This window comes from Heloderma suspectum, chromosome 10 (assembly GCF_057233095.1).
Source record: "Heloderma suspectum isolate Gila_16-S chromosome 10, 16-S_ref, whole genome shotgun sequence".
In the NCBI taxonomy this organism is placed as follows: Eukaryota; Metazoa; Chordata; class Lepidosauria; order Squamata; family Helodermatidae; genus Heloderma; species Heloderma suspectum.
In genome coordinates this window covers 15,545,348-15,558,145 of record NC_139467.1, presented here as the reverse complement: position 1 = coordinate 15,558,145, position 12,798 = coordinate 15,545,348, and the positions used below count along the sequence as shown (strand labels likewise).

Sequence of the window (12,798 nt, the reverse complement as noted above, 5' to 3'; positions counted from 1 at the left end):
GGCTCTAGTATAGAACTAGGTTGTGATGAAACATTCCATTACATTATAGAACATATAATAAATATGCTTGTTAGCAACAAAAAGTGTTTAGTCCATTGACTCATTTCAAACTGGATTCTTCTTTTGGGAGATTATATTTAATATACTGGAGACTGAACACCCAGTTATGTGGCCCCCTTATGAGTTCACTGGGTTAAAAATGGTAAAGCATTGGAGGAACCACATTTCTCAGAATGTTCCTTCCTTGACCCAAGGTGATTTCTTCAAGGAAATGGCAGATCACTCTCTTGAGTCACCATCAGCTCCAAGCTGCTCCTGCTGGGGGTCTCCCACCTCAACACTGTGTGTATTGTTAATATACATCATGGGCTCATCTACAAAACCTCTCTGAAGCAGAGCAAGAATGGATGTCTTGAAGACCTGCTGGAATTTCTCCCCAACGAAGAGGTAGAGAATGGGGGTGAAACAGAAATTGAAACAGGTTCCAATGGTAAAGACTACTTTCAGGGCTTTTAGTATCACTTCGGATCCCCCAAGTAGCAGTGAAGCATGGTAGAGATGGTATGGAAACCAGCAGATGAAGAATGATGCCACAGAAGCCACAAGAATTCTGAAAGGCTTTCCAGTCCTCACCAGCATTTTCTTCTTCATTTCCCAACCAATCCAAGAGTAGCAGCCCATGATGATGATGAAGGGAAGCAGGAAGGCCAGCAGGAATCGAACCACAAAACAGGCCATGTGAACACGATCCCTCAGGGCCTGGGTTTTGGCCCCATCCCAGTCACTGGAGAAGGCATAATTATTAACACACGTGATCCTGCCCATCTCCACCTCTCGAGTCTCCCGAAAAGCTAGGTAAGGAGCACTCAGGATGACAGAAACAAGCCATACTCCTGTTATCAGTCTCTGTGCCCGAGATATCGTTCAGTTATGCTGGCACCAGATGGGGTGGCAGGTGAGAAGGTAGCGGTCCAGGCTGATGATGGTGAGTAGAAAGACTGTGGTGAACATCCCCAGAGAACCCAAGGAGTTGAGAAGTTTGCACATAGCTATGCCGAAGGCCCAGTGTGAGTCAAGGAGGATGTAAGCAACTAAGAAAGGCATATATGAAGAGGAGATTAAGTAGGTGAAAATGAGGTGGCAAAACCAGAGCGTATTCACTGTTCTCTTCATCTTCAACCCCAAGACCCAGAGGAAGAGTCCATTCATGGCTAACCCCAGCAGGAAGGCCACCAAAATAAAGCAAGCAATGGCTGCATTCAAGGGATTTATGCCTACAGGAGAGTGGCTGGTGCTGGCATTCACTCCTGTGGTTGAGGCATTTCCCAAGAGGAAGGTCATGTTGCCTTTGTCCATAAGGCCCTGGAGGAAGATGGGAAAAAAGAGTGAGTTGATGGCAGAGGAAGGGAAAAGGGTATGTGGGAGGGAAAAGGAGATGGGATGCATTTAGGGAAGCAATAGCCTGAACAATTATCCATAGGTATGGAGACAGGAAGGCCTGAAATTCCAGTACACTCTGCACAGTGTTGCCGAAGAAGCATATTTCCCTGCCATTTTGAATGTTTTCCTAGCACAAGGTCTCCATTTCACCTGGGCACATGATCTAATAGGATTGGAGACCATCACTGGTCAATCTATGGTGCTCTTTCCCTCTTCACTTCTGCTAATAGGATTGGAAACATGTACCTGTGGGCACCACTGCACCCCTAGAGATGTTCCATGACACACATAAGGCCTGATGCTCATCTCTGCTGTGTCCCCCACACCATTTTGAGGAGATTCCACACTGTTCTCAGTGGTTCCCCTGGTGGCCATGAGAACTGCAAGAGCTGTGAGTGAAAGCAGGTGCATTGGGGGTGGGTAGAGAGAGAGAATGTGTTTCCAGGAGGAATTCAACATGCTGGTTATGACCTAGAAAGCACTAAACAGTAGGGATGCTGGAGAAATTTGAGGCAGATTAAAATGAGCTCAGATTTCTAAGAATCCAACCTGTGGAATTTGCTGCGGAGTGCCCCCACCCCCGTGGCCACATGGAGTCCGCGGACTTTCAGATTATTTTTTTTACTTTCCCAAAATTTATGCATATAAATCCATAGAAAAATATGTAAGTTTCTGCCGAGGAACATTGAATGGAATGGGGACAATACACTAAATGTTACATACTGAGGTAAATTATGTAAATACTTACATAAATATTTACGTAATTATTTGTGTATTTTTCTGCATGATGAAAAAATAATATTCGCATCCGTCTGTGGGCAGACGACAGAACGAAAGGTGTTGACAATCCGTGAAACACAGATGGAGAGTATTTTACACAGTCTGTACATCCCTACTATACAGCTTGGGACCAGGCTACCTGAACTATCTTCTCCCATACAAGCCTACTCAGTCCTTAAGATTTTCTGGAGGAGGGGAAATCTGCCTCTGAATGGATGTATGGATTTTCTTAAATCTGTCCTGTTTCTGTTTCGCAGATCATCAGGTGTCTTTCTTTCTATCGTCCACTCATTGACAGAATCAGATTTTTTTTAACCAGAATTTTGTTCTACGTGCACTAATGCACATTAGTGCTAATGAGCACTAATGCTGATGTGTATTAGTGCAAATCCCCCCCCCAAGTGAAAAACCACTCCGCAAGTCTGCAAAATCCATGTGACTCAGAAAAGGCCAATCTACTGCAGAATCTGCAGGATGGGTTCATGGAAATCTGAACTCATTTGAATCTATTGCAGATTTCTCCAGCATCCCTACCTCTCAGACAGAGGTTGAGTGACCACCTAGCCCACACAAGCAGCAGCATTTCAAGAGGCAGGCCAGAACAACCCCTGTGAGAAGGTGTGGTTATCTCCAAAGGAAGATTCCACATGAGTAAAGGACCTCTTCACAAGGTGGACTTCTTCCAGAATCCTCTGATGTACTGCTGGAACAACACCTTTATTTTAGCTCCCAGTACATTAAAGCCTTGCTTCTCCTTTGACTGATCTCTCATGCTGCTGACTCCTGGAAAGATCCTACTTTTGGACTATCCATTTTCTGGACTGGTAATACTGTGCTTTGGACCTTTTGCTTGCCTACTGGCTTTGCTACACAGATTTTCCCCTAGTTTGTCCCAGGGCTGAGCATGACCCAGCCAAAGCAGGGCAAACAGCACTTCCCTCTCTTACCCAGACCTCCCTCAAGTTTATGATTGGTGCCTGCCCCCCCCCCGATCATCACCCCCTTTTTGGGTTGTAGACAGAGCACCCTCGACCCACACCTTCCACAAAGTGTGTCCCGCTAACTTGTTTATTGCAATCCACTGGCCAAGAAAAGGTTGTCCTCATAGCTTTCTACTTTCTGGTTCAGCATTTAGGAATGATGCACTTAGCACTTTCACTTTTGCACTTAGCTCCAAATGATGTGGAAAAACACACCAAAGTTGCAACCAGTATTCTAGTGGACAATGAAAGACCTATGCTTCACACCAGTTCTTCCTCTGCCTAGCCCGGTTCCTTATTCCCGGTTCCTTAAAGGAGATATAGGAAGCATTGTTACCCTGTAGGGTGCAAAGTTTAAGGGACAGCACTCCAGGGTTCATTAACATTTGTACTGGAAACATAAGGTTTCTTTGCAATATATGCTTTATTTACATGTAAGCAAGCAGAACATAATGGAGGCAAGCAAGGGCTCCTGCAGCAGGCATCAAATTCATTGACTGCATCAGATTCCAAAAGACCAAATGTTTCAGTCATCAACCCCTTCCTTCCCCACAAAGATGCACCCCAGTTTCAGTTAACTCTAGGTGAACTCTCCACTCTCTCTTCTTCCAGTTCAAACTGGATCTGAATTATTTCCCTGCCTTCTTCCACTGGTTAGAAGATATTGCTTTCCCAAACTATGGTAGGTATTACATTCCAAAGCCTGCTTTCCAGAAATCTTGTCTTAAACCCCTTTGTATATTTTATACAAAAGGGTGACAGGTTTAGACTCACTGTAATCCCACAGTCAAAAGGTTCTGTCGGGCCACTCTTCATCACCTCAGTCTGTCAGCCCTCTTTCTATGCAATGCTTTATGGATCTTTCTTGTCTCATATACAATGCAGCATTCCTGGGGGTTATTGTCCCACCTTTGCATATGATCTTTGATGTTTAGTTTAATGGATCAGTCAAAAATAGTGTGACATAGCTATTTCCAACTCCTGCATCATTTGGTATGGCATCCCAGAATACAGAAAGTATCCCCCCCGTCACACACACAAGCACACCTGCAATGTAATTATGCAATTCTCAGAGACATTAGTTCTTTCAAATGGAAATGGAAACAAAGAACAAATAATATAATAAAGCAGGGATCTAAATTTCTTAAAACTTTTGAAGAAATAGGGGAAACTGTGTCTCAGAGGTACTACATTTTATACAGAGAATCTGCTTGCTTTTAGAGTGTGCATGCGCATGCCCGTGCACGCACACACACACGCACACTTATGTTCAGCGGGGGGTTTCCTGTAAGGAAGCAATCAGCTATAGTCAGTTTATATTGTTACACTCTCCCTACTTCTCTGAGCAGTGAGCATTTCCAGGGTGCAGCACCTGTTTGAGTTATGTTTCTTTTAGAAGGAGGTCACGGGAGACTTCTAGGTATTTTGCAGTATTTGTGTTTATTTACAAAAATACACCAGACACAGATAAAACTGTCAGCCAAATTGCATATCAGATCTCCAAAGAGAGAGTGAACTCTCCAAAATGCCTCCAGAGCTTATTCTTTCCCTGCATCTCCCTCTATTACTGCCTCTCCCTCAAAAATGTTTAACTGTGGTTAGTTTGTCCCTTTTCTTTCTCATGCTCACTCATGTATGCACACATCATCCTTAGCTGGGGTTGAGGAGTATGTGCCCTACTTTCTTCTCTAATTTGTTCTTCCTATTCAGTAGACCAGTCAATTCTCACAGGTGAATCTGGTACAAATCTGCAGGCAAAGCCATGTGTGTGGCAACTGGTGTGAACACCTGAACTGGCAAAATTCATGATGAAATGGTGGCTACTGAGCAGGAAAGGACCCCACTTTAGCAGAAGCTAGATGAGTTTGGAGAGCAGCTGGTGAAGGTCATCTAACTTATATGCATTGCTGCGTGGATAATCAACATTGGTCACTTCAGTGATCCCATCCATGATGGCTCCTGGATTCAGGGTTCCATCGACTACTTCAAAATTGCTGTTGCACTTGCTGTAGCTGCAATCCCAGAGGGCCAGCCTGCTGTCATTCCCACCTGCCTGGCTCTGGGCACACGCTGAATGGCCAGGAAGAATGCTGTTATCCAGAGCCTGCACTCTGTGGAAACCCTGGGCTGCACTTCTGTGATCTGTGATCTGTTCAAACCAGACAGGCACCCTGACCACTAACCAGATGCCAGTTTACAGGATGTTCATTGTGGGCTGAGTGGTAGGGGGATAGCTGTTCTCTGAATGAATTTACTGTGTCTGGCTCAGCATATGCTCCCTTGGGAGAAGTGCAAAACCATACCCCTTCTCCAGAAACTGCAGGTAGACCACAGCTGAGTATGGAGTTGTCCAAAATGATTGCAGGACTATTCAGTATGTTCTGAATAGCCGGGGAAGGTGGAGGAACAGCAGCAAATGGTGCCTTGCCTGCATGTGTGAGGGTCTCTCTCCCTCTTCTTTGTTCTCTTCCTTCTTTGCAGCAGAAGCAGCAGGCAACAGGAACAGCAGCACACACGAAAAGCCTGCTGGCCTCACCACTGACCTTTTCCCGCCCCCCACTACCCATGGATCCTCACAACTCCTCAGATTTGTCACCATAAGACAAGACCCAGAGACAAGCCTGATGCTTTTGTAAAAAATAAGATAAATCAGTAAATCAGAGAACCACCACCACCACCCTCAGAAGAGAGCAGTTGGGAGGGAGGGTCCTTCCCACTCCTACATACCCCTGAAAGAGGAGAGGTCCCACCTATGACCAGTATAGGGAGGGGGACAATCTCCTAGTCCCTCTCCACTCAAAAAGGCACCTTTTGGGGGGGGGGTTACCTGCAGGGGTGCCTCGCCCAAACCTCTTCCCTCCCCACACCTTCCTTAGGTTCAGCTCAAGGGGGTATTTTGTGAAGGAAAAATAATAATAAAAGGAGCTTATTATACTATTGCCCCAATAGTAATTTGAGGGGGAGTCCGTGATCTCTCTACCCCTCCTCAGTCTTGAAGAGAGGTGGGAATTACAATTAATAGTGCTGTTTCCCTCAGGGGTGGCGGTCTGAGCACCCTGAGGGGCAATATGAATTGCCCCAGATGTTTCTCAAGGATAAAAATAATTGCCCTCGCCACTTCCAGCTCAGCAGTCTCTGTCAACTAGCCAGTTCCTTTTTTTTCTTTTCTTTTTTAATCCTTCCTTGTTTTGGGGGTGGGGGTAGTAATTGTCCTGGTCCCCTCCCTCTCTCATCAGGACTAGTAGCCATTGATAGCCTTATCCTCCATACATTTGTCCAATCCCCTTTTAAAGCCATCCAAACTGGTGGCCATCACTACATCTTGCAGAAGTGAATTCCATAGCTTAACTATGTGCTGTGTGAAGAAGTATTTCCTTTTATCTGTCGTGAATCTCCCACCAATCAGCTTTAAGGGATGACCCCATTGGGTTCTAGTATTATGAGAGGAGAAACATATCTCCCTATCCACATTCATGCATAATTTTGTACACCTCTATCATGTTTCTTCTCACTCACCTTTTCTCTAAGCTGGAACAGATCTGGAGACTGGTATTATCCAATCCAGACCATTGATTACAATACATTGAGAATGAAATTATGTGAAATAAATGCAGTCCTTATTAGTGTCTATGAATCCAAAAATAAAATACAAATGAAAGCATTTAAGGTAGTTTGTGTCAAAAGGATCTCTTAGCAATTAATAGTCAATATGCAAAGCAATGGTTATATATAATAAACCAAAAAATAACACAGAAATCTTTAATCTAAAATACTATAAAGGTTGGAACTTGTACAATCTTCTACTCTTCAATCTTGCCCAAGAAAGGTTATACTTACCATATTAAGAGCTGCAATATTTTTCCCCTCCCTTCATTTGCTTCAGATGAGATGAATACAAGGAACATTTGACTGACCCTCTTTTAAGGCCCCAAACTACAATTGCTAATTTCACACCTTTGTAGATAACATGATCTTGTTCTCTCCGATTTACATCTTGGGTTCCACACCTTCCTTTAGCTACATCTACAAATGTCAGCTGATGCTGGCCAAGACATTCAGTTTTATTTCCCCTTTACCAGAAGGTATCACATTTCTCATATGACTGGATTTTTAAGGCTGCAGTCCTAAACACACTTACCATGGGGAGGAAGCCCCATAGAAACTAATGGGATTTACTTCTGTGTAGGCATGCATAGGATGCACACTCCGGGAGAGAGCGCAGGACAGGAAGGCCTGGCGTGCTATGGTCCATGGGGTCACGAAGAGTCGGACACGACTGAACGACTGAACAACAACAAAAATGCATAGGATAGCACTGTAAAGTCTTTTGGACCCTGTGATTTCTAAACTTTGAGGTGAAAGCCTACCTTGCAAATAGACATAATGAATTTTGCAGTTAAACACTCTCATCAGAAATTACCCCTCAGGAAAAGACATTGACGTATCAACCATCCTTTGGCTATATTCTTGTCTCCGGTGTGAAAACCACTTGTGATATCCACAAATAACTGTGTGAAACATATTTGCTGCCCACAATCCACTCCCTGCAATTTGGCCTATCTGTTGGTTTCTTTAAAGAAAGTATATACAGAGATGTCAAGCGAGCAAAAGCTAACTCCATTATGGCTGAAGTCTCACTTAGCCAAGAGCATGCATTTTTTTACATGTATGCTTAGACATTCATAAATGTTTCATTTAAACATTTAAAGACATTCAAATGACATACTGGGATGATTCAGATGTAACACCAAGCCATGGAATGGTATTACATGCCACAGACTTGTGCTTATGTTCCCGGCTACCTCTACCTCCTCCTCACCTTGTGCTGGCAATTCCCTCCTTTTTTCCCTGCTTTGAGGCAAACCATAGTTGGCTGTTTTGCCTGAACTGGAAAACTATGGTTTGCTTCAGATCAAGGAAAACAGAAGCAAATGTTGCATGCAAGGAAAAGAGGGAAGGCACAGGCCTGATTATCCAGCCAGACTCATTCATGTACCGATTCTTTGCCCCTGCACCTAGGGATATATAAGAATTTTGTTCCTGTTCGCAAATCATGCAAACATTTCCCATTCACAACCCTGAATGCAAACGTGATCAGGAACATAATCCTCGAGAAAACAAGGGAACGTTTTGTGCAAAGACGGGCATGATAAAGGACAAAGAAGGCAGGGACCTCACAGAAGCAGATGAGATTAAGAAGAGGTGGAAAGAATACACAGAAGAACTATACAGGAAAGATCTTAATGTCCTTGATAGCCATGATAGTAATGTCCTTGATAGCCATGACAGTGCAGTCACTGAACTTGAGCCGGACATCCTCGAGAGTGAAGTCAAGTGGGCCTTAGGAAGCATTAGTAACAACAAAGCTAGCAGAGATGACAGTCTTCCAGCTGAGCTATTTAAAATCCTAAAAGATGATGCTGTTAAAGTGCTGCATTCAATATGCCAACAAATTTGGAACACTCAGCAATGGCCGCAAGACTGGAAAAGGTCAGTTGACATTCCAATTCCAAAGAAGGGCAAAGCCAAAGAGTGTTCAAACTACTGCACAATTGCGCTCATTTCACATGCCAGCAAGGTGATGCTCAAAATCCTACAAGCTAGGCTTCAGCAGTATGTGAACCGAGAACTATCGGAAGTACAAGCTGGGTTTCGAAGAGGCAGAGGAACTAGAGATCAAATCGCCAACATTCGCTGGATCATGGAGAAAGCAAGAGAATTCCAGAAAAACATCTATTTCTGCTTCATTGACTACACTAAAGCCTTTGATTGTGTGGATCACAACAAACTGTGGCAAATTCTTAAAGTGATGAGAGTACCAGACCACCTTACCTGTCTCCTGAGAAACCTGTACGAGGGTCAAGAAGCAACAGTAAGAACCAGACATGGAACAACCGATTGGTTCAAAATTGGGAAAGGAGTACGACAAGGCTGCATATTGTCACCCTGCTTATTTAACTTATATGCAGAGTACATCATGAGAAATCCCAGGTTGGATGAATCAGAGGATGGAATTAAGATTGCTGGGAGAATTATCAACAACCACAGATATGCAGACGATACCACCCTAATGGCAGAAAGCGAAGAGGATCTCAAGAGCCTCTTGTTGAGGGTGAAAGAGGAGAGTGCAAAAGCTGGTTTGAAACTCAACATTAAAAAAACGAAGATCATGGCATCTGGCCCTATCACTTCCTGGCATATAGAAGGGGAAGAAATGGAAGCAGTGACAGATTTTATTTTCTTGGGCTCCAAGATCACTGCAGACGGTGACTGCAGCCATGAAATTAAAAGATGCTTGCTCCTTGGGAAGAAAGCTATGGCAAACCTAGACAACATAGTAAGAAGCAGAGACATCACCTTGCCAACAAAGGTCCGTCTAATCAAAGCTATGGTTTTCCCAGTAGTAATGTATGGCTGTGAGAGCTGGACTATAAGGAAGGCTGAGCGCCGAAGAATTGATGCTTTCGAACTGTGGTGCTGGAGAAGACTCTTACGAGTGCCCTGGACTGCAAGGAGGTCAAATCAGTCCATCCTAAAGGAAATCAACCCTGAGTGCTCATTGGAAGGACAGATACTGAAGCTGAAGCTCAAATATTTTGGCCACCTAATGCGAAGAGAAAACTCTCTGGAAAAGTCCTTGATGCTGGGAAAGACTGAAGGCAAAAGGAGAAGGGGACGGCAGAGAATGAGATGGCTAGATAGCATCACTGATGCAATGAATATGAACTTGAGCACACTCCGGGAGAGTGCGCAGGACAGGAAGGCCTGGCATGCTATGGTCCATGGGGTCACGAAGAGTCGGACACGACTGAATGACTGAACAACAACAAGAAGAATAGATCCATTGAAATAAATGGAATATAAATTAAACATGACAAACTTACATCCCCTTGATTGCCCTAAGTATAACTAAATCTAGCTTCAGCATCAGATCTGAAAGGTTGAAGGGCCCTGAACCTCACTGTTGGCAGCTGAGACAGAGAACAAAATGGATCCAATTCTCTGTTCTAGGTTGGGAAAACCAGCCTGGTGCTTCTAGTTTGTCTGAAATGAAGTGCAGCTGGTGCGGAGGGAATACAGAGCTGGTTGGAATAGCTGGAGATAGATGTATACTGACTCTTCTGCTCTCTTCTTAGAACAGGAAAACCCAGAAGTACAGATAATGGGAGAGCTTTGGGCAGGACATCCAATGAATATCGCTTGCACAGCCTCAGGGAGTTGTGCTTTGATGCCTCCAAACATCACCTGGGGAGGCATTTCTGAAGACGGCACATCCGGGATCTCTGGTGTGCTGCCGAATGGCACCAAAGTTTAAACTCTGTGTTCAATTTGTACCCCCAGTGACAGACCATAGTTTTCAGGGTTGGATCAGAGCTCATAGAGCCCCAAAGCAGTTCTGATTCTGAGGAAGAGATAGAAACCGTGGGAGAGGAACCTGCATGCTGTTCAGAGGTGCCGCCAGAGAGAAAGCCCCTCCCTGCTCACATTCCTCAGGGTGGTAGCAACCCTGGCAGGCAGGGGGAGGGACAACTGGAGCTTCGGGACACCAGGCACCGGCGCAGGAACAAGTGGGAGAAGGAGGGGAAGGGGAGGGGGGGAAAGGAAGCACGTGAAAAGGGGAGTTGTCGTGATCCTGCATTTAAAATGGAAGCAGAAAGCCCCATTTTAAATGCAGGATTTTAGGCTGGTGCAGAGATGCCCATATAGAAAGAAAAAGAAAAAAGGCAGTGGATCATTAGCGTCTCAAGCAGCTGGAGGCAGCAGAGGGGCTCAAAGGCAATACTATGAGAGGAGAAAGAGGCCATGGTTTGGCTGAGGTGTTGGACCAAATCGGAGGAAAGGGTGTGTGTGTGTGTGTGTGTGTGTGAGAGAGAGAGAGACAGAGAGAGACAGAGAGAGAGACAGAGACAGAGACAGAGAGAGTCTGCGATCAGACTCTCTCCCAATCCACTGCTGAATCCTCACCACAGCAGATCACTCACCCAATGGGCTTGTTCTTGTCTTACAGACCCACCCCAGATGCCACAGATCAGTGGGGAGCGTATATCCTCCTCCAAAGAAAGTAAGTTTTCCATGTATTTGTACAACTACACAATTATAGAGACCATTAAAGTAAGGATGGCTGATTAATCCACATCTCTTTGAGGTAAATAGCGATAAACATAAAAAAAAAACCACCCCAACAATTCCATAGGTAAAAATGTGTGTCTTGAAAAGCAGTGTGGTCCATTGAATAGAATATTCAATTGGATCAACAAAAGACTTGCATTCAACTGTCACATCTGCAAACTTAATTCTCTTGCTTTTTCCTACATCTGTGGATATTTGTAGACAGTTATTCCTTTCTTGTGCTGGAGAGGGGGTGGGTAGCCATGCCAGAGTTTGAGATCTGTGATTGCAGCTCAGTTGCACTTTCAGATCTTGCAGGTTCACAGACCTTCACAGAACTCTTCCAGATCAGAGCACAGGAAGGTGACTCTATCGTGTTGTGCTGTGAGGCAGAGGGCAACCCCTTGCCCAGCTTAATTTGAAAAAAGGAATAAAAATTCCCTGGGTCTCTTGAGATCACATCAGATAATGAACTGAAGCTTTCCAGTGTACAGCTGCAGGATGCAGGCGAATACAAGTGCTGGACACAGAACAGAGAGGGCTTCACCAAGGCAACCTTCCAAATCAACATAATACATAAGCAAAGCAAAACTAGGCTTCTGTCAGAGAGATGTTGCTGGGACATAACAGTAGTCAAAGTGGTATTGAAGCTCATTTTATTTATTTATTTATTTCTATACTGCCCAATAGCCAAAGCTCATCATAAGAGAATAAGAACAACCATGCTGGATTAAAACAAAAGCCTATCTCATCCAGCATGGAGTACATGAGTGCAAGAGTGCTCTCCCAGTTGTGTTCCCCTGAAACCTTTATTGAGCCACATACTATTTCTAACAGTGGAAGTAATATATAGCTATCATGGCTAGTAGCCATTGTTAACCTGATCCTCCATGAATTTCTCCAATCCACTTTTAAAGTCATCCAAGTTAGTGGCCATCACTACACCTTGTGGTACCTAATTCCATAGTTTAACTATGTACTGTGTGAAGAAGTCCTTCTTTTTAGCTGTCCTGAACCATTCCCTTTCATTCGATGACCCAAGCAACCTATTTCTGTAAAGGGGTATTACTGGGGTCCACCACAAGGGACAGCAGGGAATTTGGGGGTTTACCTTAGAACATCTTACTGCAATTGGGCATTGCTGGGCATAGCTTCTAGGTCTTTCTCAAGCCTATGTGCCCTTCTTTGCATTTCCCACAGGGAAGATGTCATACAACTATCAGTTACTTTGGCAAAATGTAATACCTAAAAGGGCTGCAAGAGTACAGTTAGTGAGGCACACACATGCATGTACACACACCTATGTGTGCACACAGATTTCCTCCTGTGGTGGAAATTATATCTGGGGATCTTCATCTCCCTCTTTTCTGACTCAATTTCCTCCTTTGTCTCACAATGCACCCATTCACCTTTACTCTCTTTTTCATAACAGAGTTATCCACTGAAGTACATATGGTCCTCTCTTATACTGAGCCATTGGACATAAGAG

The 12,798-nt window shown here is 44.3% G+C and overlaps 1 protein-coding gene across 1 annotated transcript; it reads right to left on the bottom strand.

Moving 5' to 3' along the window:
- Window positions 1–279: 279 nt before the first annotated feature.
- Window positions 280–1,436, bottom strand: LOC146337793 (putative G-protein coupled receptor 33). The gene is given in 1 exon segment (XM_084816315.1): window positions 280–1,436. A coding segment is annotated over 1 exon segment (1,077 nt). The 5' UTR covers window positions 1,357–1,436.
- Between the last annotated feature and the right edge of the window lie 11,362 nt (window positions 1,437–12,798).